General features: G+C 37.7%; 1 protein-coding gene across 7 annotated transcripts in view; it reads right to left on the bottom strand.

The window, feature by feature from the left end:
• clip1a (CAP-GLY domain containing linker protein 1a) overlaps window positions 1-26,718 on the bottom strand; it is a 125,720-nt gene that overhangs the window by 65,140 nt on the left and 33,862 nt on the right. For all 7 annotated transcript variants that reach the window (XM_052031877.1, XM_052031875.1, XM_052031871.1 and 4 more), the window contains exons 4-8: window positions 11,558-11,682; window positions 6,809-7,025; window positions 5,742-5,939; window positions 4,183-4,286; window positions 3,780-3,840 (exon numbers count right to left, since the gene is read on the bottom strand). In XM_052031877.1, coding sequence (XP_051887837.1) covers window positions 3,780-3,840; window positions 4,183-4,286; window positions 5,742-5,939; window positions 6,809-7,025; window positions 11,558-11,682 — 705 coding nt within the window. The remainder of the gene's footprint in view (window positions 1-3,779; window positions 3,841-4,182; window positions 4,287-5,741; window positions 5,940-6,808; window positions 7,026-11,557; window positions 11,683-26,718) is intronic.

Below are 26,718 nucleotides of genomic sequence, written 5' to 3'. Positions count from 1 at the left end.
TTGATCTCTACAAAACATAAATGCAAATATATTTTTAGAATAAGTAAGGGACTCAGTAGCTTGCCTTCATTAATTGCTGCTCAGGTGGACTTTAGTTTTTAAACTATATTACATGTACAGTCAAATAATAATAGTAGCAAAACTAGTTATAAACCTATAATTAATAGGGGTTTACAGCAGAGTTATTCATCATCATATATAATGCATTTCATTCTGTGCAGCTGTGAAAGCAACATGCATATAAGTAAGTCAATGCTGAGAAAACAGTTACTGCAGTTAGTTCTGGTATTTGTTTTATAGTAGTATTTTGGATTGCTCAAATTAGAAATTATTTAAACATTGGATGTCTTCACCTGTCTTACACTATATACCATTCCCTTTTAATCTAATTTTACTGAGGAAAGTGTAGAATAGTTGCTACAATCCTTGCATGCAATGATGTCCACTAAGCGGCACACTGATGATTTAACTATCAATCTGAGAAGAAACCACTCCTACACCATCCAGTCCATTTTGCTTTAATCTACATTTCACTGAATGCTGCAACCCAAAAAAATGCATATTGTTTCCTTGCTGATCTTATTCCTTTCTTTCCTGTAATAATTTGTTCTTTAAAGAATATGGACCCAGAAGCATATTCCAGAGCCTAATTTAGTTTCCATTGTTCAGTTCCTACATGAATGTGTATCAGCTAGCAACTTGATTGAGAAAAGCATTTCGCCCAGGCACCAACCCATTTGTCACTCCTCATCATTTACACTCGTCTATTTTAGGAGGGTAATTAGACCAAAATGAGAAACGAGGATTGGCCAATGGCATTGTTCAAAAGGCTAACTGTACCTCATTTATACTTTTGCTGTGATGAGTTATCGCTATATTGTTTGTGGATCGAAACTAGAATTTTACAGGTTGGTGTAGTTCAGGAACTTGTTGGATAAATCTCCAGAGAGGTAAAGTACATGTTTCTGAATGATATAGGAATGCAAGAATCAGTTACTAAAATATGAAATTAATTTGCATTTGAATTTGAGACCCCAGGGTTTGCCCAAATTCCTACACATAGATTAGCAATGTGTTAGTTGTGCTTTCTCATAGCTTGCCAAATATATCTTATAATTTGGTTTTGACAATTAACTTCTAGGCAATACTATCACTTTTTACATTGATGATCCAAAAGCAATCATCATGTTTCTACTCAAGGACAGAACTGTTCTTACATCAGAATTACCACATTTAATCAGCATTATTTTTGAAGACATCCAAAGTTTCCTGATAAAACTGGCAGGATTTGGTCCAAAAGTTCCTCAGACTTGTTCCTACAGTCTTCATTTGGCCCATTTCTGTCTCTTATAACAATTCCATGTCAGTTATTTGATTTGAATTTACTGTTGGTTAAAACAAAATTCAGAAGTTTTATTTAGCACAAGGCACAATGTTTACATAAAAAGTATTTTTTTTGTGATAGGTTTAATGGGCAGTTTTAGACTTGGTTATAAGGAATGGTGCTGGTCAGTTGGAAGGAGCATGTACAAATATGTTCCTACAAAGGGAAAGAGCGAGACTCCCAAATCCAAGTTTCCCTGGATGCTAAGTTACATACAAAGAAGGCAAAAGCATAGAAGTCTTTTCACAGATCCATCAACTCAGTTTTGCAGCAGGGCTAGAAAGTGCTGGAACGAAACTAAGAAGAAAATTAGGAAGGTAAAGAACGTCCATGAAAAATATTGGCAAGCTAAATCAAGAAACATTCCAATTTGTTTCTGAAATACCCAGAAGACAAAAGGATAACAAAGGAAAGAGTAGGGCCTATTAAGAGTCCAAAACGATAATCTGTGTTCAGGGTGGCTCAAGAAATGGATATTATTCTGAATGATCATGGGGTTTTGGATTACATGTCCACAAATCCTTGAAGGTAAAACACATAAGTAATTGAGAAGACATACAGGATACTGTCCTTTATTGGCTGAGACAGAGTTTAAGAGCAGGGAATTATGCTAGAGCAATGAAAAATCCTTGTTGGGCCACAGCTGGAGTACTTCACTGTTCTGATTATCACATAAGAAGATAACATTGGAAAAGGTATACAGGAGATTGACAAGGATATTGTCAGGGTAAAAGTTTTCTTCAGCAAAGGCTGAGATTTTAAATTGAGATAAACATAATTAGAAGAGATTGGGACAGAGTGAATAGGTATAATCTATTTCCCTCAGCAGAAAGGTCATTAATTAAAAGCCACAGATTTAAGAGAACTGATAGGAATATTAGAGGGGGGTTGTGGAAAAATCTTCCAAAGAGTGGAAGAAAAAAGAATTCAGTGTGAAAAGGCGGTGGAGGCAAAAACCTATTCATTTAACAAGTGCATGAATGAGCACTTGATGTAGCACAATTTACAAGGCTACAGATCAGGAGAAATGGTGGAGGGGTATGTTTAAAGAGCTCTCTTTTTGTTGCCTGACTTGGGCACTATGAGCTGAACGGCCTACTGTACTATAAATTCCTATGATTTGGTAAAAGTTCTGGACTTGTGCTGACATGCTGAATACAATCAAATGTCCGATGTGGAATGTAGGGTTTCCTCTTCACGTAAGTATTATTTTTGTTGTTTTAAACTACATGGAAAATAGTTTAAACTGTATACAAATGATAACATTTTGATTCAGACATTTGCAGAGCTTTAAACACCAGACCTTTTCTTCCACCCCCCCACCCATATACCACTTGACTCACTAAGACTTTTCTTCCTACTGATTATAAGTACTTCATCCTATTGTAGTCTCTATACATTTAGAAATCTGCAATCAAGAGAGTTTATGATATGCTTTATATCTAAGTAAATCAGATCCATTAGATAGCTCTCATTGGTTAATAGTTATTACTTTAAAGAATTCCAGAAGGAGAGGTAAAACTATTCCTGCTGTTAATTATTGTTGTTAATTCCTGATCAGTGATCTTCAAATAATGGCCCCTGTAAAATGCATTTGTGCATCTTCCCCAAAACAGAAGTTAAACTAATTTGTCTTCAGTTCACATCTCAACCCCTTTTTGAATACGAGTTGCTGTACTCCGCTTCAACTCAAATGGTCTTTCAGTGTTTGGTAATAATTCCAATAATAACTTCCTAAAGCTCTGCCATTTCTTCCCTCACTTCCGTGATTCTTTCATGATCTGAATATTAACAAAATGAACTGAGACTGAAAATGCTAAAACTACTTTAAAAACTTAAAGTTGAATTAATTCTGATTCAACAGACCAAGGACTGCCAGTTTTATATGCATAGTTCACTTATTTATGGGATTCTCAAATATTTGAATATATCCAAGTTAAGTGTAAAGAAATTTTGAAGCAGTAATAGAACTTGTTAAACACATACAGAATAAACTTTCATCCTCAATGGAATACAACAATGTTAATCATTTAAAATTGCACTGTTTGTTGAGGGCATAAGGTCGTAACTGTTAATTAATCAAGAATGTTTTGCCATCACTGCAACCACATAGCCAAAGCGCCATGCCAAATAACCAAATCACCCAATCATAATTTGAAATGTTTAGATATTTAAGCCCAGGTTCTCCATTGATCAGCAGTCATCAGCCACTAGCGTGAACTGTTCACAGCCTCTCATCCCTTTTATACCAACAGGCGTTGAAAAACTTATTCAGTGTTGCTATTCCCTGGCTTCTTAAGTACTAGCAGCAAACATGTTTTGTTACATGCAAAATACCGATCAGAATGGTTATGGTCTTTTGTTCATGATCTCTGAAAATCCAGGGGATTATTACCTCTAAGTCACCTTTGGTAATGGACTCTTCCTCTACACGGAACTGAAGATCTTCCACTTTTCTGTTGGTAAAAACAGAAGTAATTATTGAGGAAAAACAAACAATTAGGCAGAAAGAATGTGACTGGCTGAAGGTCTTTAATAACAGAAGAAATGAAGGCAAAAAGAAAACTCTGCTTAAAATACAAACTTTTCCCAGTTCATATACAGAATACAGTTGATAAATACTGCCGTAAAACTACAAGGTTAAACTCAAGAATAACTTGATTTCTGAGTTGGCTCATATCAAGCCAGACTGTGCTTTTCTACAAGAACAATGTGGTTCCATATGGTTTATCTTTTTTTACAATTTTTTTTTCATCTCTATTATAATTTATTTCAGACATTATTTTAGCAGCTTGTACCTTTTCTCTTCCTCCAGCTGGTTCAAAAGCTCCACCTTCTCTCTGTCAGCAGCCTCCACCAATGCTCGTAACTGGTCCATCTTTGCCTCCATCTCCAATACATTCTGCATTAAGAGATTGAATGTTAATATTATAGGAAAGTCCAGGAAGTTGATTAAGTGGCTCTTACACTTCCCATTATTCTAGACAAAAAATGATTTTCAACTGCATAAAACTGCTGTAGAATACAGCCCAGGACACTTGCGTCAAGGACAGTGCCTCAAATGAGGAGACATTTGAAGTGCTCCTTCTGGCAGGCAATGACTGCCACAATGCCCTTGATAAGTTTACTTCTATTCTTGGCTCTCAGTGGAAGGTATCCTTGCGTGTTCACCCCCTAAATGCTTTTCACAGAACCCAAAAAAATCTACATTCGCCAGGGTTATCAGTTAGTTGCTGGATCTCCTGCCACTTTTGTTGGTCTTCGGCCTTCAGATGTCCATAGATCAGTTTTCTTCCCACATGTGACATGATTGTATTTCTAGTCAAAGAATGACTTTCAATTATGATTGGATAGCTCCAAGATCTCCAGGCCATTTTCATCAAACCAGGTTTGGTTCTTTCAGGTAAAAAAGCCAAGAATCTCTTCATTAGTACCAATTATGGTAGACATTGGGGCAGATTAGGGACCGTGGATATTTTGCAGTTCCTTCCGATTAAGAGTTATCTGTTTGTTCATGAGCTGTTGACAGAGAGAGTTTTATTTGTGGGGTCTTTGAGTCCTTAGACATCAATTTTCTTGCAGCAGCAGCACTTGGGTTGCCATTAACGGGCAAGACTGATGGAGAGGACAGACTGGATTGATTGACAGGGTGGTTAATTCACCATTTGCCTGCACCAATCTTGAGATGAGTGCTGCTGACTTACTTGCAATCTCCTGTTTATACTGCAACACATCTAGCAGGTATCAGTGCCTGGAACAAAAGTGTTACAATTGGGTCTTGCACTTGTTTCTCTGATGAATCTATATGTTGGTTAAGTTCTGCTTGTGTTCCAATCATTTTCTCAGGAGGAAGACAGAGTTAGCTTTTCTCATTGCTTCCTTGCCAATTATATCTTTCTTTTAGATCTTCCAGCATCTGCAGTTTCGTGTCTACACTTTTCTAGAGCGAGTGTCTTCCAACTCTGGCAGTTGACAAGGAAGATTGGCTGGTGAGTGGATAGGTGAAGAAAGAAAAGCCTTGGATAAATTTGGATAAACATTCGTTACACCTGAATTGGACACCAATGCTGCTAGCTCACGCGAAGCTACCATTTCCCCCCAAATAAAGCAGACACTCTCTGGGAAAATACATACAATCTGTCAATGAAATAAACCATGGTAAATCTAATCCAATATCTAATCCAGCATAAAAGGCAGAGACAAGAATAGACTTAATGAGGTATAATAAGTTTATTCTTGTCTCTGCCTTTTATGCTGGCTATCATACAGTAATTATAGATCTTTATATCCCATTTCCATTGTACCTTGAAAAAACAATTACTTGCCAATTAAGCTTACAGTTTCATTAAACTCTTACCTGTTCGTGACCTGTCCGAAGTAACGTAAGCTCCTGTTCAATTTCTCCCACGTGGCTAGTTGCCTTGGCAACCTCAGCTCTTTCTAGGTCTCGTTCAGCCAGAAGCTGTTCAATGTGCTGCTGCTTTTCCTTTAAAGCCTCCTGTAATGCAGTGGTGCCTGATATTTTTCTTGCATAACGTGAAGATGTTTCTGTTAGCTGGAGAAAAAAAAATTGACATTTAAGTTATTAGAATAACAGTTAAGCTCATTTATTACTGCAGATTTCTTTTTGACTGCAAAATTAATTTTTCCCTTCGTACGCTCAAATCTTCCCCTCTCCTGCGGTGTGATTTTTCTCTACAGGATAAAATGATAAAGCAAAACTCTAGTACTCACTTAAAAATGTATAATGACTTATTTAGTTGGCTGGAAAAACCTTCTGACCTGATAAGGAAAAGGGATTTCTGATGTGACGATGTCCCTTATCTACTTAAATAGCTGTTCGTTCTTCCCCTTCCTCTGCAAATCATTGGTTGCTTCCCTAGTATCAAATCTAAAATGATTTTGCAACACACTTTTGAGGAAAATCGGTCTACTTCCCCAACCTTGCTGTTGCAAACTCCAGTTTTGCTCCTCTCCTCCCCTTGCTGCCTTCCAAAGCATCCTTTATTTTTCTCTCCTCCAATTTCATTCCTTCATTTATTCTTTCCCTCCATTTAGCTCCCCACTCCTCTCAGTTTTTCTCACACCACCTTTACCCATTTCTCTGAATCTCCCGTTCTCTCTCCCGTTCCCCATTCCTGCCCTCATACCCTACATTGTCACCTCATCTCCTCATATCTTACTCCATCCTCACCCTCTTTCTCGTTCAGTTCATCTATCCCATGGCCTAGCTCTCCTCTCCTCATTTTTTGTTGCCAATCTTCCCATCTCATTCTTCTCTATTCCTTAAATACTTCAGAAGTAATTCCTCAAAATGAAAGATCAGTAAGTATTTTGTACGTTTATCTGAAAATTTAACATTAAGCACTTTGCAAAGCCCCCAGGATAGATTAAGCAACTTTTGACATCAGGTTAATTTCTTACCAATCCTGATCGACTCGGTCTACCACTGATGGAAGATGCTACAGAGCTTAAAGAGCTGATGGATGATGCACTAGGACTCCGCTTGAGATTTGATGGGGTAGCTACTATTTTTCGTACAGTTGTCTTGGCTTTAGCTGGTGTTGTTGAGGGAAATCCAATTCTGGTAACTTTATGAACTGGTGCAAACAGACCATACTTTGCCTGGCACTGAAAATATCTAAACCAAAAGATAGAACATATACTTTTTGTTTTTTTCTTAAATTAATATACTTTAAAACTTATCCAACGTTAGCCAATGGAGATGGGGTTGGTGAAAATAATCCCATGTAAAAGATATCCTTAAACTATTTTTCAATATTGTAAAAATATGGATTAGTAAAATTAACTACCAACAATGAAAATGTTCACACCATCTGGTGCCATAATAACCAATAACAATTCTATTGTCACTAAATATGCAAATACTAACTGCCGTAATAACATCTTTTATGCTAACTTAGTTTTGTACCTTTAAGACTTCATTCAGGTGCAATTTGCATTACTTACTTATACATTTTATTTCTGACTATTTTACTAAAATAACTCAGCTGGATAGGCCTTACTGATCGAAATCAGCAATTCACAAATATACTTTAAAATATTTCATATTTCTTATGACATAGAAAAAAGCTATTCAGCGCAGACTCTGTATTGGTTCTCACATCGTCGCCATCAATCTCATTCCCCCATTTATTTCTCTGCAACCTGTAGCATTTTACATACCCATTAACTCCCAATTCACCCTACCCCCCTCCCCCCCCCCCCCCCCCCACTGTTAATTCTCCAGTCACAACCTACATTGAGGCAATTTACAGCAGCCAATTAATCTATCAGCACATCTTTGGGATGTGGGAAGAGACTGAAGCACTTGAGGAAAACCCACATGATCACTGAGAGAACGTACATACTCCGCACAGACAACAACCAAGTATTGAACCTAGGCTACTAGAGCCACGACGCAGCAACAAGTAGTAAGTCTTGCCTTAGCGGTAGCACACTTGTTTCTCTTAGTAGTTCATGTTTTCAAGCCTTCTCCAGCCATTTAGCAGTGTTTATGACCAATGTTTCAATGCAGTACCAAAGGAGTGTTGTACAGAAAGATAAACTATTATTTTTCATGTGAGATATTAAAAAAAGTCATGTGAGTACCCTTGATTTAGAAAAACCATATAACACACCTGGAAAAGGGCTGGGACTGCTGACTATTATTTATTAACAAACATATATTATTAAAATTATTTAATTGATCATTTAATACAACAGTGACTACATTTCAAAAAATTAATGGCTGTGAAGCAATTTGGCACAGTTCATGAAAAAGCATGCTATAAATGCATGACTTTCTTTTACAAGCTCATTATTTGTGCATTGAATTTATTTATATTTTGATTGTTTAGTAATTCATTCAATTGCTTCACTAATTCACCAGAAAAAATATCCAAAACTTGTAAACCACAACAGTATCGGGATTCAGTCCATTCACAGATTTTAAAAAAACTTTGGGTTAGGAGTTGCTGATATCTTTACATATTGCATGTTCAGCTTTAGTTATTTATCTCATCTTAGAGGTTTCCAAGATATGGAAATACAACACTTTAGCCCATCATAATAATGCAGTGAATTTACCACAATGTATCAGAAGACTGGTTCAAAATAAACTTAAGGTTCTCACTGACAATAGAAGATGCAAGTCACATAGTTTAAAGTTGTATTTTACCACTTGATAGTACTTAAGATTTAAATAAATTTCTTTCCTCCCCAAATCTCTTAATCCCAGTTATTTGTAATTACTTAGATGATTTTGGAAAATAAATAAAAAGGCAGAGAAACAAAGGACTGCAGATGCTAGAATCTAGATGAAAAACACTATGATGTTGGAGGAACTCAGCAGGCCAGGCAGCATCCGTGGAGAAAAACAGGCGGTCAACATTTTGGGTCAGGACCCTTCTTCAGGACTGAAGATAGGAAAAGGGAAGCCCAATATACAGGAGGGAAAAGCAGAGCAGTGATAGGTGGAGAAAAGAGGGGAGGCAGGGTGGGCACAAGGTGGTGATAGGTAGATGCAGGTAAGAGATAGTGATAGCCAGGTGCAGGGGACAAGGGGAGAGCAGATCCACCAGGGGATGGGTCAAAGGTAAGGACAGAAAAGAAGAAAAGGCAGAGCAGAGAAAAGAGATAGGCTAGGAAAGGGAAGAAGAGAAGCAGCATGGTTTGGTGGGGGGGGGGGGTGAGTTTGTGGGGAAGGGGTGTGGGAATTACTTAATGTGGGAGAATTCAATGTTCATGCCGTTAGCCTGCAAGGTTCCAAGATGAAAAATGAGGTGCTGTTCCTCCAGTTTGTGCTTGGAATTCTCCTGGCAGGCAAAAATAAAAAGGCAACCTGGCTATGATTAAAGCTTTATATATAAATGCAAGGAGTGCAGTGAACAAGGCGAATTATATTCACGCTATTTCTGAAACATGGCTTATAGTACATTAACGTTCCTGTTTACAGATGAGAGAGGGAGATAAAAATTGGTTGAAGAAACAATTACAGCATTGAGAAGGGATGATATGTTTGAAGGATCATCAAACGAAGCTAACATGGAATCAAAGAATAAAGAAAGGGGCAACTACACTGATAGGTGTGTATGGGAGAGACCGGAACTGTCTGAGGGAGATAGAAGAGCAAATTTATGGGTAAATTTCTGAAATGTGCAAAAATGCTAGGGTAGTAACAGTGAGGGACTTTAACCATCCTGATATTACATTGGGATGGTGTTAAAGATATAAAGGGCAGAGAATTCATAAATTACATCTGTGAGAACTTTACCATTATGTAGCAAGCCCATCAAACATAATTGTGGATTTAGTTTTAGAGAATGAAGTTAGGCAAGTGAAATGATCATGAATGGAAGAGTAGGAATTTGTGATAGGAATCATAGTTCAGTTAGATTTAGCATAGTTAGAACCTATTTTATTTGTTTTTTTCCCCCTATCGGTTGGAAGAAGGCTAATTTACTGTGCTTAAAAATAGGGAGCATGATGAAGAAGTTTGCATATGATACAAAAACTGATGGTCTGGTTTACAGTGAGGACAAGATCTGTGGATTGTAGGAAGAAGCAAAAGGAATTTTGTTTAGAGAAATGTATTTAGGGAAGTGCAACAAGATAAGAGAACATACATAAACAGGAAAACATTGAAAGGTGAAGAAGAACATAAGGACCTTGGAGTGCATGTCCATGGATCGTTAAATATAACAGAACACTTAAAAAGCCTATGGAATGCTTTCCTTTGTGAGCAGAGGCTCAGAAAATAAGAACAGGGAGACTGATCTAGACCAGTCTCCCATGTTAATTAGACCACAACTTGAGTACTATGTACACTTTTGACCACCATATTATGAGAAAGATTTACTTACACTAGACAGGGTGCAGGGGAGATTTAGGAGGATGTTGCCAGGATTGGAAAATTTTGGCAATGAGGAAAGATGGGATAAGCTGAAGCTGTTTACTTTAGAACAATGGGAGGTGTAGAAAATTATGAGAGGAGAGAGTAAACAGGACTTGGCAGATGGGTCAAACCAGGGTAAATAGTAGAATGATTAAACAGGAGATAAGGAGACAATTCATTTTCATTCATAGGATGCTGGAGGTCTGGAACTCATTACCTTCAGGGCGAGAGAAGTAGAAACTCTCATTGCAATTTTGTACTTGAAGAGCCATGACTGCAGGGCTACAGCCAAGTGCTAGAAGTTGGGAAGGTTGGGTACTTCTTTCTCCACTGGCAGTACCTTCCTTCTGTGTCGTAAAGCTTTTACACCTCTTTCTTGTTTCCATTGTGCTTCTGTAGATCTTATCGAACTATTTATCATTAACATGGCCAGACTAAAGTCATGGATGGCTTAGCTCCTGAACACGTGGTGCTTTGGACCTAGTTGACTGACTGACCAGCAATGTCTACAATCAACATCAAGAATTCAAATACAGTAAAACTGTATAATCTGCTATCCAATTATTTGGAAATCCTAATAGTTCGGCATCTAGCTTACCAGGTAATGTTTCCTTGAAGCTAACCAGGGCCCCAGTTCCTGAGTTCCCTTAAAACTCAGCAGGTTCACTGCAAAATTTATTATGTCAGTGTGCGACATCTTAAAAAGAATTAAAAGAGTGTTGGGATATTGATAGGAATAACATTCATTAGTCCAGAAAATCAACAGTTTGTCACCACCAAATGCCAGATTAAGGGAGTTTTATTGTATTCTCTTTCTGGCCTGGGCAGAAAAATCTGCTGTCTTTGGTAATAGGAACAACTTTGTCAAATACTATTCATGCAAGGATTTCATTCAATCTGCATGAGAAATTAAAACCCTTGCTTTTAGTGGCTCATTCATGTGCTGTTATTTGACGATCAGCAATAATTTTCTTTGCTAGTCAACTGCTTACATAACCATGAATCATTATATTTTACTCATCTGAGATATTTTTGTTATATGATTGATTGTTTGTGAAGATCCTCAGACTGATAAAGGCATAGCATGCAAACATATTCTCTGCATTGTGAATTATTCTTTCATTGTCCACTTGGAAACAAACAATTTCTAGTTACATATCTGAATTTACAGCTTTCAAGGTCGTCAAGTATTAATCTTCATTGTGGAAATTGTGTGATGCTTCACAAATGATGCGTTTTCAAAGAGCTCAGTCTTAAACATTTGTAAGCAAGCAAACCTGGTTCCGGCCACAGCTCCATCATTCTTCCCGAGGGGTTCGTCCAGTTCAACTCCACACCACTCCCCCTTAGCAAAGTCAGTCTCTCCCAAGAAGCGCACCACTCCTGCTTTAGTACCACCAACCTACAAAAACACCAAATAAGCAGCAAGTAAAGAATTAGTACTTTCTAAGGAAAGATCACTGGTCAAATCTAATCATGGATCAGACCCATACTGCATTTCTGCACTTTTTTTTCTATTTGTAATAACTACCAAAAACATGAATATTTAAGTTTAACTTTAGCCACAAAACTACTGCAGTAGAATTAAAAATAAAAGAGCCTCTTTGAAATTTTGTAATGACACATAGATTCTTCCCTTCTAAGCTACAAAACCCCAATATAGGACCATGCATACACTTGCACATCATTCAAGCCACCTTAATGCAAATTAAAACTTTATTTTAAAATTAACCAGCAGAATAACCAATGTATTCTACACATGGGAAAATAATTTAGTTCATAGCAATCTAATAGATCAGCAATAATAAAGTAATAATTTATATTTTGCCAGCTCCATCATTAAATTTTAAATCCAGCGGTATTAGAATGGAATAGCACATTCTCATTTAGTGAGACTCACGGTGATCATTCTTCAATAACCTGTAGGAAAAGTAATTTGTTTAGTGATATATATAAAAAAACAAAGATGAAAGGACACAGAACAAAGTCAAGTTAATGGTGCTTGACAGTAAACTTTCCCACAATAGTTGTTAGAGTGCCTTTACATTGTTTTGCTTTGCTAGGTTGTTGGGTATATAATGTGTAGGCAATTAAGGATTAAATTTTAAGGAAAAGGCAAAAGTAATCAATATCAAAATTAAATGAACAAATTGATAAAAATACATTGCTTAAGAGTGTACATCCAGTTATAAAAATTGTTAGAAAATAAATTTAGGCCACAAAAGTGTCAAAAATAAACTGGATGTTTGACACAAGTCATGTTTATTTATAATACAGCGTCATAGCCTCAGGCTGTTAAACGATTAATGAGAACTTGAAATGACACCCCAGTTCCAGGAAAAATGCTGTTCACAAGATTTAAAAATCTGCCTGCCAATACTCAACACCACCCCAAGCTGTCAATTTTCCCTACAAGTGAAAATTGACAGAAAAAACTAATGACTGACCAGGAACAGAAAACAAAAGCTAAGTGAGAGATCATGCTACTTAAACAGAGATGTTGAGAGATCATGAAATGAGGGATGTCAAACCATAACAAATTTTATAACAAGTTGTGTTCAATTCTCAGCAGCTGCCAAAAGCCCGCAGATAGAAACAAAAAGAAACTGCTTGCTTATCCAGGACTACCTAACTTATGATACCCTGTTAGCCATGCAAAGCTGTTGGGAAGGTAGGAGGCCCTGAAATTCTTATGTGAAGATGAACAAGATGCAGGCCAAGGTAACCATAAAATTGACCAAGGTTAAACAAAATAGCACAAATAATGGAAAGCTCTGGCTTAATACTCTGGTAAGCACCAAAATGAAATGAAACAAGAGGAAGATCAAACAGCTGTCACAAATTTTGCTTCACCACAGTGCACTGCAAAACTGTATCTTTTGGAAATTCCCTCACTAATATGATTTACTGACAATTTACTTGAAAGTGCCAGTGTAAAACTGGACCATTTCTTTCTTGCCAGTTCAGCTACAGGGCTCAGGCCAGCACTCTAGATCTACAGAACAAGAATTGTACAGATATTTCCTGGTCATGCACATTGAACCTTGTCTAATTTTGATTTTTAAAAAAAATCACAGTAATTTGACTGAAGAGCCTGAATACATGTAATCCATAATTAACATTAGTTTATATTGATTCTAAATGTTAAATGAAACAGGAGGGATCCAATGATTAATTCATTAGTGAACAATGATGCTTTACAGCAAAGATAAAACTGCACTGAAGCTAAGTGATAGTGGATACAATAGGGAACAGAATAAGGCCATTCAGGGCCTATTCCATCTTTCAATCCTGAACATTGGTCATCTGCATCTTATTTCTATTTTCATGCCTTGAATTTATACTCTGTAATGCCCTTCAAACAATAAAAGTCATTAACCTTAGATATGAAGTTTTGAACCAGCCTTCATCACTGAAAAGCCAAAGTCTAATTTTAACCTATGCCACAATTTGCACAATAACCCTCATAATGCCACCAGAGGGAACAGTTTTGCTATGACTTACCTATCTATTGATGATCATAAACACCACAAATAAATCACTCTTTGATGTTCTGTTCTGGAATACAAGTCTGGTCTTGACATAATCTAATCCTAATAGTTTTGTGCAATCCTGGGGAATTAGTGCTGCACCCATAAAAGAGCCTAAACATCCTTTGTGATGGATGTAATTTCCTTACAAAGGTCATTAGTAATTGACTAGTTGTATAGTAGAAAAATTAAATTCAATATACCATGAATTTATTACAGTTACAAAATAATACAAAAATTCTAGGTGTTCTGTTATATTTTCCTGAAGCCCTAAATAATGAACAAGTCCCAGCTCCAAACTCCTCAGAGAAAACCATTAAATCTTGAATGCCCTCTATCTTTGTTAACCTGCTGTCTAACTAAATATTGCATTCTGCATGACACGACAAAATGCACCTGCGCTTTTGTAAATCAGTTCACCAAAAATTTGTTCCAAAAAAGTTATGCTCAGAACAACCAGACTGCGTAACTTTTAGCTCACATCAGGTATATACATGTGGCATAGACAATAGGGTCAAATAACATGCTTCTATGCTATTAATTGCTATACTATTCTGTCCATCTTAGTATCCCAATACAAGCCATCCCCAGGTAATGCAAGGGTTTCGTTTTTACAAATGTCCTTAAATCAATTTTGTCCACAAGTTAGAAAATACACAAAAATCACTCAATATGGTAACCATATCTCAATAGCATTGTAATGAATGGCATCAAAAACATAAGACTGACAAGAAAGAACAACAACTAAAAGTGGAGAGAGAGGAAACTAGCTCTGCTGTTTGTAGGAACAAATGCATGTACGTATGTTGGCCTTTTGAATTTAATATTATGGGGAGCTCGTTTGTATGTAGTGGTGTCCATAATCTGAAGATTGCCTGTAACTGCAAGTCTGCCATGCATGGATACCATGCTTTGGCACAGACATAACACAATCTTTAAATCTAAATCTTTGAGCTGTAGTCTGAAACTGGCAAGTAAAGTTCACTTGTCAAAGCAACTGGTTTCTTAGCAACTTCAAGTTATTTATTAATTAAACTTTGTGGTCTTAAAGTGCCAGGACACCTTAATATATCTTAATATAAGTTTGTTGCCTACTGACACAGAGTGAACAATTAAAAACATCTGGGACCAAAAATGATTAAATGTTAATTGAACTGAGCTCAGCAACATATAGATTGTGACTTTGGGGCACTCAGCTCCACCTCTGTAGAATAAAAAATACCCATTCTTTGTAATATTCCTGGATCAATATATTATTGTATATATTCCTCAATATATACCCAATATATTACTTTGTAATATATTGCCTCTTGAATACTGACCTGCCTTAGCAACAGCCCCTCAAGTGTCCTAGAACATATCGTACCTTCAATATTGCCAGACTAGAGCTTCTTCTCCAATGTGCAAGACTCTAGGTCTCTTACATGACAGCGTGACTGCAGCCTAAGCAAACTAAACAATTGATCTGATTTCATTGTTTCTCTAACCTTGGTATAACCTTAGTACTATTGTCAAAATCCACCCTCTTCCACCTTTTCCAGGACTGTATGTTCTAGGACAGCTTGCCATGGAAATCCACTTCCCAGATTCTTATTCAAAAGGCTGAACTCAATGAAACTCCAACTCGGCAGCAGGGCCCTACATGTACAACTGTTGTCAGGTGAGGCCTGCTCAAAATTGCTGAGAAAACTGACAGCTGACAAATCCATGCTCGAAGCTTTGAACGCAGCCAATTGATTGTCCACTTCTAAACTCTACGCAAAGTCCATTGGCAGAGAGCAGCTGCAAAACTGCCAGTGAAACTCAGCCACTAAGTTAGCGATTTCCACAGCAAATTACCAAGGACAAAGACTGGCACTTCAGAGCAATTTCCTGCAACTCATTTCAACCCAAGGATTACTTCCTTGGAGCTGCCAAACCACAGTAAAGAGGTAGAAGTTGCACGTTCATTCTAGATGCCCAGCTCAAATGGCCTACCTGATCTATGCCAATATTGATACAAGATATTAAGATATTTATTTATTAGTCACATGAACATCGGAACACAGTGAAATGCATCTTTTTGCATTACTGAGAATGTGCTGGGGGCAGCCCGCAAGTGTGGCCACTCTTCCGGTGCCAACATAGCATGCCCACAGCTCCTAACCTGTACTTCTTTGGAATGTGGGAGGAAACTGGAGCACCCGGAGGAAACCCACGCAGACACAGGGAGAATGTACAAAGTCCTTACTGACAGCTGCGGGAATTGAACCCGGGTCGCTGGCGCTGTAATAGCGTTATGCTAACCGCTATTGCCAGAATTAAACCTGTTACTATGAGCTGTTTGAATATTTGTATGGTATCTTTGTGAGTAATTAAAACTAGTGACTAGTACTCAGAATAAATGTTGCAAAAAAAAGCTTCAAGCTGGGAAATCTCATGGGAATGTAATGAGGTAGGGATGTGACTGACAAGTTGCTATGTCGTTTCAGTAAGAGAGGATCCTCAAGTCTCGCACCATGGTAGAAAATCAACGGATGTGGCAGTACCTAGAGGAAAGGGATTCCTTGAATTAGAAGTACTGATGGACAGGATACACCCAGCACCATAGGGAAAGTAGAAAATTATTGCCCTGATTTTTCTTGGTTATCCCTCACTCCCAACAAATTTTGTATGTTGTACATACCCCTACCCACCAGCTTTGAAAGAAAGGGGATTTCTGAGAGTACCTGGCACAGGGAGTTCCTAAGCAAACATACAAATAACAGCCAAAGGGGAGAAGAGTTAGAGAACAAAGAAAAACATTACACAGCACACTCCCTAGGCTTCTTTGAGAAAACCTCAAACTTGAAAATTCTGGTATTGGTATTGGTTTATTATTGTCACTTGTACCGAGGTACAGTGAAAAACTTGTCTTACAAACCGATCTTACAGGTCAATTCATTACACAGTGCAGTTACATCAAGTTAGTACAGAGTGCATTGATGTAGTACAGGTAAAAGAAAAACAATAACATTATAGAGTGAAGTGTCACAGCTACAGAGAAAGTGCAGTGCAATAAGGTGCAAGGTAACAACAAGGTAGATCGTGAGGTCATGAGGTCATAGGTCATAGTCCATCTCATTGTATAAGGGAACTGTTCAATAGTCTTATCACAGTGGGGTAGAAGCTGTCCTTAAGTCTAGTGGTACATGCCCTCAGGCTCCTGTATCTTCTACCCGATGGAAGAGGAGAGAAGAGAGAATGTCCCGGGTGGGTGGGGTCTTTGATTATGCTGGCTGCTTCACCAAGTCAATGAGAGGTAAAGGCAGAGTCCAAGGAGGGGAGGCTGGTGTCCATGATGTGCTAGGCTGCGTCCACAACTCTCTGCAGCTTCTTGCGATCTTGGGCAGAGCAGTTGCCGTACCAAGCCGTAATACATCCTGATAGGATGCTTTCTATGGTGCATCGGTAAAAGTTGGTGAGAGTCAAAGGGAACAAAACAAATTTCTTTAGCCTCCTGAGGAAGTAGAGGCACTGGTGAGCTTTCTTGGCCATGGCATCCACGTGGTTTGTCCAGGACAGATTGTTGGTGATGTTCACTCCCAGGAACTTGAAGCTGTCAACCCTCTTGACCTCAGCACCATTGATGTAGACAGGTGTATGTACACCGCCCCCTTCCTGAAGTCAATGACCAGCTCTTCAGTTTTGTTGACATTGAGGGAAAGGTTGTTGTCATGACACCATTCCACTAAGCTCTCTATCTCCTTCCTGTACTCCGATTCATCACTATTTGAGATACGGCCTACAACGGCGGTATCATCTGCAAACTTGTAGATGGAGATAGAGCAGAATCTGGCCACACAGTCATGAGTGTATAGGGAGTAGAGTAGAGGGCTGAGGATGCAGCCTTGAGGTGCAAAGCACAAAGGTAGCAGGTGCATGGAAACAACATCATGCACAAGATCCTGCCTAGGCCACAAAATGCCTTCCTGACTTATGAAATAAATCACCATTCCTTCATCGTCACTGCATACAAATCCTTAATTCCCTTCCCAACGACAGTGGGAGTACCTTCACCAAAAAGAGTGCAGTGATTCAAAAATATCGCTCACCACTAGTTCATGGGGAATTAGGGATGAATAATGAATGCTGGTCTTGCCAGTAAAAGCCACACCCCATAAAAATGGGAAAACAAATAACAATGAATGCAGTTTTATTGCACTGGCAACCATCTGAGCTCGAACCAGAATCCCCAGATAGAACTCGATGGCAACAATTGGTTAATGATATGTGCTTCAGTGGCAAAGGAAAATAAAAGCAAGATGTAAACCATGGCCTCCCCAGTGGACTTCATACCAAGTTCCATAAAACAATGACTTAACAGAAGCATCTCTAATATTAATTTCAATTTAGTTATATTGTGATAAGCAAGTGACCAAAACATGATCCAATTATGTCATGTGTGGTCACTTTGTAAGTACAAGATTAAGTTTCTTGAACTTTGATAGAATGGTTATAGCACAGAAGGAAGCCATTCTGCCAATTGCGGCTGTGCCAAGCAACTCACAACTACCACCCAACCGCCCATTCTCCACAGCCTTGCAAATTCTTCTTTACCACGTATTCATGAAATTCCCTCAAAGGCCACAATATCAATCACCAAAAGCGGCTTGGTAGTACCATCCCTGAAAGTTTGAAGATGTACCTGGATCTGCAGCAGATGGCGAGTAAGTCAACACACAAGGGATTGTCACGAACCAGCAACAAAAGAAACACACTGAGCATGATTTAGTGTTAAAAACTATTTTATTACTACTTATGATAATACGTAAGATAAAAGTAAAAATGTTAGTATGTTAGAATTCAAAAATGTTAAACCTCGAACGTTAACCCCAAAACTAAACTCGTCGTGTGTGTGTGTGACAAAGTCCCAAACTCCAAGTTCCGGAATGGTTCTTAAAGTTCAGTTCCGCAAGCCATAAGGTGAAACATGAGCAAGGGCTTCTTCAACAACCACCGTTGTCTGAAGACGTAGACGTAGAGAAACATAGAGAGAGTACATAGGAAATCCAAATGTTCCACGATGGAACCCAAACGACACTTCAGTGTTTACTCGGTAGTGACTTCCTCACCCCGAAAAGCATCCGAATCGTGGTCGTCCACACACAAATACCTGTTTCCTTCTACAGGTCAGCAACAAAGTGAACTCCACCGGATTACTTCCAACTTCCATACGTGGATTTCAGTGGCAGACACAGTTATTGTTTCTCATCCATTGATAGAGAAAAAAAACAAGCAGGCTGGTGTCTCTCTCCCTTCTCTCTCTCTCTCCTTCTTCTTCTGACTTCTTCAACAACGTCATTACGTCCTTTATCTTCTATTGACGTAAGCACGCCCCACACACACATATACACACACACTCTCTATCTTAAAGGGACTTTCACTGAGTCCGTAACAGGATAAACTAATTTGACCTTGTATTCATTGATCTACCTGTGGGAGCTGCATCTATCCACGACAGCAATGGTAGAAATGACCACCACTCAGCTATGGCAGAGACACTGTTCTTGTTTCACACCAAGGCCTTCCTCCACTCAACTCAGATCTGGAAAAACAAAACTGGGTATTCATGATGCACTGTTGACTATCAGCACAAGTAGATCACCATCACAGCTCCCTTCTGCAATCGCCTTCACAGAAACCTGTCTTCAACCAATTTGATTCATTCCATCTGATATCAAGAAGCAGTTGAGGACACAGGATACAAAGGATGTGAGCCCAGACAATGTTCCAGCTGTAGTACTGAAGACCTGTGCTTTAGCAGCAGCTGTGACCCTTACAAAGCTGTTCCAATACAGGTATAAACACTGGCATCTATCCGACGATGTGGGCCCATTCACAAAAAGCAGGACCAATCCAATCAGGATGATTATTTTCCAGTCAGTCTATTTTGTTGATGATTTGAGTGTAATGAAAAATACTGTTGATTGTGCTCTCAAATGGCATTTATATGGTAATGACTAGGTCACTGATGTCCAGCTTGGGTTTTCAGTATGAACAGATCTCAGAGCTTTGGTCCAAATATAGACCAAAAAGCTGAAGTCCAGAGATGTAGCAAGGATGACTGCCCCTTGATATCAAGGCAGCATCTGACATGTGTTGAACCAGGGAGCTTGGGCAAAACTGAAGTCAATGTGGGTCATGAGGAAAACTCTCCAATTGTTGGGTTCATAAAAAAAAAATTATCAATAACTTCCATTCCACAAAATCATCCTCAGGTCAAAAATGGAAGACTTTGTTGATGATTCCATTCCATTTACAACCCTCTGATATTGAAACAGTCCATGTCTGCATGAAACAAGATCTGGACAATATTCAGGCTAATGTGGCAAACAACATTAGTATCACACAAATGCCAGGAAATTATCACTTTCAACAAGGAAAGGTTTAATCATTTAGATGTATTCCATCATCAAATCCCATATCATCAACATTCTGGAGGTCATCAATGACTAGAAACATCAACAAATCAGTCACATTAAATATTCTGGGTATAAGAGGTCAGAGATCAGATATCTTGCGGCAATGGGGTCATCACCTGATACCACAAAACCGTCCCATTAAGGTACATCATGAGGGCAATGGACTACCACCCACTTGCTTGGATCAGTGCAGCTTCAACAATGCATAACACTATCCTGGATAAAGATGCTCCCATATTTGATAGCCTGTCCACCACCTTATGCATTCACTCCTCACCACTGGCACTGGAAATCCTGAGTACCACCTACAAAATACACTGAAGCAACTCGCCTAGGATTCTTCAACTGTATCTCCCAAATCCATGACTTCTACCACCCGAAAGGACAAGAGTAGTAACATCACTAATAAGCAAATCACTGCACTCATCCCCCACCCTATAACCACTCTGAGTCATACATAATCCTAATTTGTTTCTTCATCTTCACTGGATCAAGTTACTGCAACTCCCTGCCAACACACTGAGAGAATATTTTCACTACTTGTACTGCAGTAATTCAAACAAGCAGCTCAGCACCACCACTTTAAGGGCAACTCAAGGGTGACAAATAAATGATAGATTTGCCAGCAATACATAAACATTAAAATTATTTTTCTTAGACACAAAAGGACCCTTTTAAGGATGAGATTTATGCTCCTGCAATGTCATGCAATCCCTCTGGCCGAGAAGAGGAAAAAACTGAACGTCGTACAATAAGTGGTCCTTAGTTTCTTTTAAAATAAAAAATTCTGTTTTCAAAAGCTTCTTGTATATTTCCTTTCTACCTCTTTTAATTGAATCTTTCTTTCCCCCTGTTATTTTTTCTGCATCTAATTTCACTCTAATTCATCCTGTTTTTAATTGCATAAGTTAGGCTAGACTGCTGATTTGGTCAGTCGTCGAAGTCCCAGACCTGCACCATTATCAGCATGTATTTCCAGCAATCTGAAGTGCAAAAAAATCATTGCTAACTCATTGCTAAATCAACGTAACTTATTGCTGCTAAATTTGGACTATTAACACATACCCAGATGACTTTTACTGGTTTATTGCCAACCTCTCAGGAAGCAATTACTTCACTTCCAAAACCAGTGGATCCCAAACATAACTTTATGCATTTCCCTGAACTGTTTGCATCATGGCCCGGTCGTGTGCAGAATTAGTCAGAACAACTTCTCTACGCTGAACAAACATTACAAAATAAGTGACCAGAAGCAGATTATACTATAGATGTGGAATAGGAACACAGGAAAAGGTGCAAGCCATTTAATTCCTCTGAACTATTCTGCCATTCAACCTCTGCCTGATAAGCACCCTAACTTCATATATACTCTTTGGCTCCATAAATCTTTGATACCTCTGGCATTTAAATGATTGTTTTGTCAGATTTTTTATTATCTTCTACCACCCTTTGTGTGAAGAAGTGTTTCTTAACTTCATCCTTGAAAGGCCAGCCTCTGATTTTATATTCCTTTGTTCTCAACTTCCAATCAGCAGAAAGTCTCTCTACTCATTTCATTCCATTCAGGGAACTAAATATCTCATTCAAATCAATCCCTAACCTTCAATATTTTAGTGAATATATATTTAGCTAATGTAATCCCAATTTATTGTTCAGTGTTTGAAGTATTGGTAACATTCTGGTGAAGATGCATGGCATTCTTTCCAATATAATTTTTTAAGTTACAGTAGGCAGAACCAAAAATTTTGCAGTTATAGCAAAACCTCCTTGCCTTTTGTTTTAACTGTCTAGTTATAAAGGATAACACCCAATCTATCCACTTTTTAATGATTATTTTGAAACATGGCTACCGCATTTTAGTATGTGTGTAGGCAGATATCTATTCTCTGCTGTTTTTGGCATTATAGTAGTTAGAAACTCAGATTTATTCATCATTTTCATGCAGTCGAAAACTTCACATTTACCTGCCTTGAAACCCATGTGGCACAATTATTGCTGACAGTTTATCAATGCAATTTCATGCTTGTGACTGCAGTTAATATGCCACCAATTTGTTTGTCATTAACAAATTTGAATATGAGGCTCAAGATCGAGGATGACTTGCTTTGACTCCAGTTCTGATGATGATAATGTGGGGTTCGCAGATGGGGCAGGATGTATTTAATGGGAAAGTTTGGGAGGTGGTGTGCTCCTTCCATCACTTATGCTAGTTTTCTTCATGCTCCTGACAGAGCAATTTGAGGTTATAGTGTCATCCCAGATGCTCCCTCCCCATTTTGAGTGAGCATGGTACAGGGATTCAGACAAGATGGTGGGTATGTTACAATTTTTCCCCCAAAGGCTTTGAAAACATCCTCAATCCTGGTAATCACTTGTCCAGACAGAATGTAGAGTGTTTTTGCAGCTTCAATCACAGGGACTTTGGAATGATTGGTGTGGGTGGGGTGGATATAGGGAAGCTGGGAGTTTTGGGAGAATGGAAGAAAGATTTGGATTTACTTAGTGCCTTTTCTGTCCCCTGGATGTCCCAGGACGCCTCATAGCCAAAGCAGGGTGTTTTATCTTAATGTGTAGTTACTACAGTAATGTAGTAACACCATACTGCTTTTTCCCCTCTGTCTATGAAATAAGTGCAGTATTGTTAATATTACAATTAGTATTAAATGTTCCAATGTTTATTTGAAAGAAAAAGATCTCTCAGCATCTCACTTTGATGGCCATGTAAATGAAGGAGTGATGATTGAAAGTCAAGTAGGCTGACTCATCAAGATACTATTAGCCTTCAGCACACATTTCCAAAGTGGCTGCCAAAAGACCCAATATGGATTGTTGAATACAAGTAAATTAGATCCAAGAGCACTGTTCTATCAATAGATGATTCCCAACTGCAGTACAAAAGGAGTAAGTTATCTGTTCCATATAAACTTACTTGCTAATTACTAGTGATGGAGGAGAGATTTCATTATGCTACTGTCATTCATCAACTTTAAAAGTACTAAAATGAAGTTATGACACATTAATACTTAATTTGTTGAAATTGATCTTAGAGTGTAACAATTCATATCAAGAATATGGATAATACAAAATACTGTTTTTTTTAAAAAAAGGAGAGAACAGCTTCATGACCTAAACGTACAAAGTCATTAAATTCTAATTAATTAGAGGAAATTAAATATTCCATTGCCCCTTTCTTATCTCTTTCAGAGATATGAATGGGACCAAATCAATCGGTCCTTGGAAAAACAGGTTTAAATCCCAATTACAGAAATTTTCAGCACAGGAGGAAACTATCCAATCTATGCCATTTTGAAGCAATTTTTAAAAATCTTGAGTTAGAGGTTTCCTTGTGTAACCACGATGTAATTTTGTTTTTTTGATTTACTCCAACCTCAGGGAGTTTGGTCCATTTTAATTTCATGGTATGATGTTGCATAAAAGAAATTTGATATAGTAGTTGTTACTTCCCCCAAAAGCTGTAATTCCAAAGGTCTTGCAGCATATTCTCTTTAGCAAAGTGAGACTGCAGCCTGCAATATATATCAATTCAACAGAATGCAGGCTGTACGTTTTTAACAAAGTTATAAATTGTTGAAAAAGATAACTTTTTGCTTAAATAAAAGTCAGCATTCCATTGTATTGTCATGCATATTATGGAGTGTACTCTGACATTTGGTAAAGAGAATATACAGAGAGGCAATATTTTAAATTTTAGAATCACAGCTTATAAAGGCAGCAGAAACTACTATATATAAAATTCCCTTGATGCAACATCATGCTGTGAACTGAAAAGCAGCAGTCCCTGGGATTGGAGTAGAACAGAAAAAAATAATTCCAACTTGGGTACTCCATGAAAGCTGTGACTTAAGGCAAGAGATAGCTTCAACTGGTATGCACTGGATGGCTTCTTTCTGTGCTGAAGACTTCTATGACTGCAATTTAAACCCACTTTACCATATTCATATTTCTTGCCTCCATTATCAGAGGAGCTAAGTGTAGCTCAGGCACCTCCATCCAGAAAAGACATGGATGTGGCCAGAATCAGAAAAATCACTTCTCTGTATTTTTACTAACTATTGTACTCTGACATTGGAAAATGACAGGGAGGATCAATTCATTTCAGCTGTGCAAGAAGTTGTTACATTATAATCATAGATCCAACAAAAAAAGGAAGTAAATCAAGATTAAAATTATAAAAGTGGGAGTTAAGAGTTGGGTAAGTGACAAGTATGATGAAAGCTATAGGATTTGCTCAAAGGAGGCAAGTAACAAATGCATTACAAGTATAAATATCCATATGAGGCAACCATAAAATTAACTGAAAAATGAAAAAAATAGGAAATGCTGCAGATTCTCAAAAGGTCACACATCAGCTGTGCAGGTCAATGTCCTTTCAACAGGACGAACAATCATTTCTAACTGATTATAACAAGTTAAATAGCTTTCAAAAGCAGTAACCCAAGTATTCAAAAAAACTTGACCTTTCATCAGAATCGTATTTTAAAACTATGTATAAAAATCAGGTACATTAAACCCATTTACTTTAAACTATATCACTTGATTGAAGCATCAATGTCTGGCCAGAACTGGAACTTGCTTAATTAAGTAGTCCATTGAATTCACCACACATTTGTTTTAAACATCCCTGTTAAATTCAAACCAAAAACTAATTAAAAGAACTATGAAAGATGGCTTCAACAAAAGCAAGTTAATGCTTGAAATCTGAAAGTTAAAGCCAATGCTTGAAATCTGAAAGTAAAACAAAAGCCTGTAAATGTACAGCAATCAGAAACCATGTATACAGCAAGGGTAAAGTGGATTGGACTTCACATCAAAACAAATACTGTATGTTAAAGGTGTCCCTCTCCACTTGTGCTGTGTAACCTGTTGGATATTCCCAATATTTTAAGATATCAGTATCAACCAATATCAAATCACTTTTACAAAAATAAAACTATAACTGATGAAGCAACACCACCCACCAAATAATTAAATTGTTCTGATTTTTTTTCAGATAGACAAAATAGTATCCAACATTAATTTTCATTCTTAGATGCCAACCTAGAATGCAGCATCCATTAGTGGAAGATGTGGTGAACCATGGAGTATAAATAAAGCTAATTAGCAGAAACCCTCCTGCAATTTTACTTTCTGAAGCAAATGATTCAATCTACATCCCAGAAATAAAAAAAATGGCAATATCCTCTTCTCTGTCTCAGAGAGGTCTCAGAGCATCAAAGTCTCAGAGACCCTCATGACATTATTTCAAGTTATTAAATGAACCTTTTCTATGCCCAAAAGTAGTTGTGTTTCTGTCAAAGCCAGTCTTGAATAAAACTAGTCTTCAGATACAAACATTAGTTGAAAGCGTAATCCGTAGAAGTCAGCAAATACAGAATTAAGCACCTATCCATAATGGACCCTCCTCTTAATAAAAATCAATCAAAGCTTTTATACACAAGGAGATATTCATTGAATCTTAGCAGACCAAATTTAATAAATCCTCAAAAGAAATAATTATTAGTTAATATCAACTGTTAGCATATTGTAATTTTCAAAAGTGTTAATTGGTGAAGATACAGCACTAAATTATTTTTCTACAATTGTTTTAAGTTGTGCTTTGGATACATTACTTACATGCTATAAAAGGTTACTACTACTTTGTGTTACAATAAAACTATTTTAAATCCAAAAATATAGCTAATTGACAATTCTATAATGTTAAAATTCATGGTAGATTGCTGGTTGCAAGATATCTAAAATAATAAAGAAAAAATGCAAAATGTTAGAAATCTTAAATACAAACAGAAAAAGCTAGAAATATTTAGTAAATCAGGGGTCAACTGTGGAGAAAGAAATAGAGTTAACTTTCCAGGTGACCTTTCATTCAAACTAGGAAAACTTACAAATCAGACATGGCTTAAATTGCAGAGAAGGGGGAAGAGAGTGCCTATGATAGGGTGAGACCAAGGAAGGTTAAATGGCACAAAGGATGGCTATGAGAAAATGGTGAAGGCACATTAATTCTGCCTGGAGGAGATTTTAAAGGAGAAAATAAACAAGGACAGAGAAGAAACAAAAATACTTGTGAAACTCAGGGAAACAAAACACTGCAGTTGCTGGAAATTTGAAATTAAACAGAATACAGCAAATACCCAGCACGCTTGGCAGTGATTATGGAAACAGAAAAAGTTAACTAATGTTACAGGTTGATGATGTTTCTTCAGAACTGACCTGAACTGGAAAGACAAGTTACCTGAAATTTACTTCAGATAACCAGCAATTTCAATGCTCTCCACAAATGCAGCCTGGCCATGCTCAATACTACCAGCATTTTCTGTTTATATGCAAGATATCCAAATATCAGTTCGGTACAAAATGGGAAACACTTTGACATTTAAATTACATGGCTCAGAGTTAAAGTTCTACTCGAATACTCATTAGATTTCAACATCCCAGTGCTGCATT

Source organism: Pristis pectinata, chromosome 17, assembly GCF_009764475.1.
Source record: "Pristis pectinata isolate sPriPec2 chromosome 17, sPriPec2.1.pri, whole genome shotgun sequence".
Lineage (NCBI taxonomy): Eukaryota > Metazoa > Chordata > Chondrichthyes > Rhinopristiformes > Pristidae > Pristis > Pristis pectinata.
Note: the sequence above shows the minus strand (reverse complement) of the source record. Positions and strands in the feature narration are given on the sequence as shown.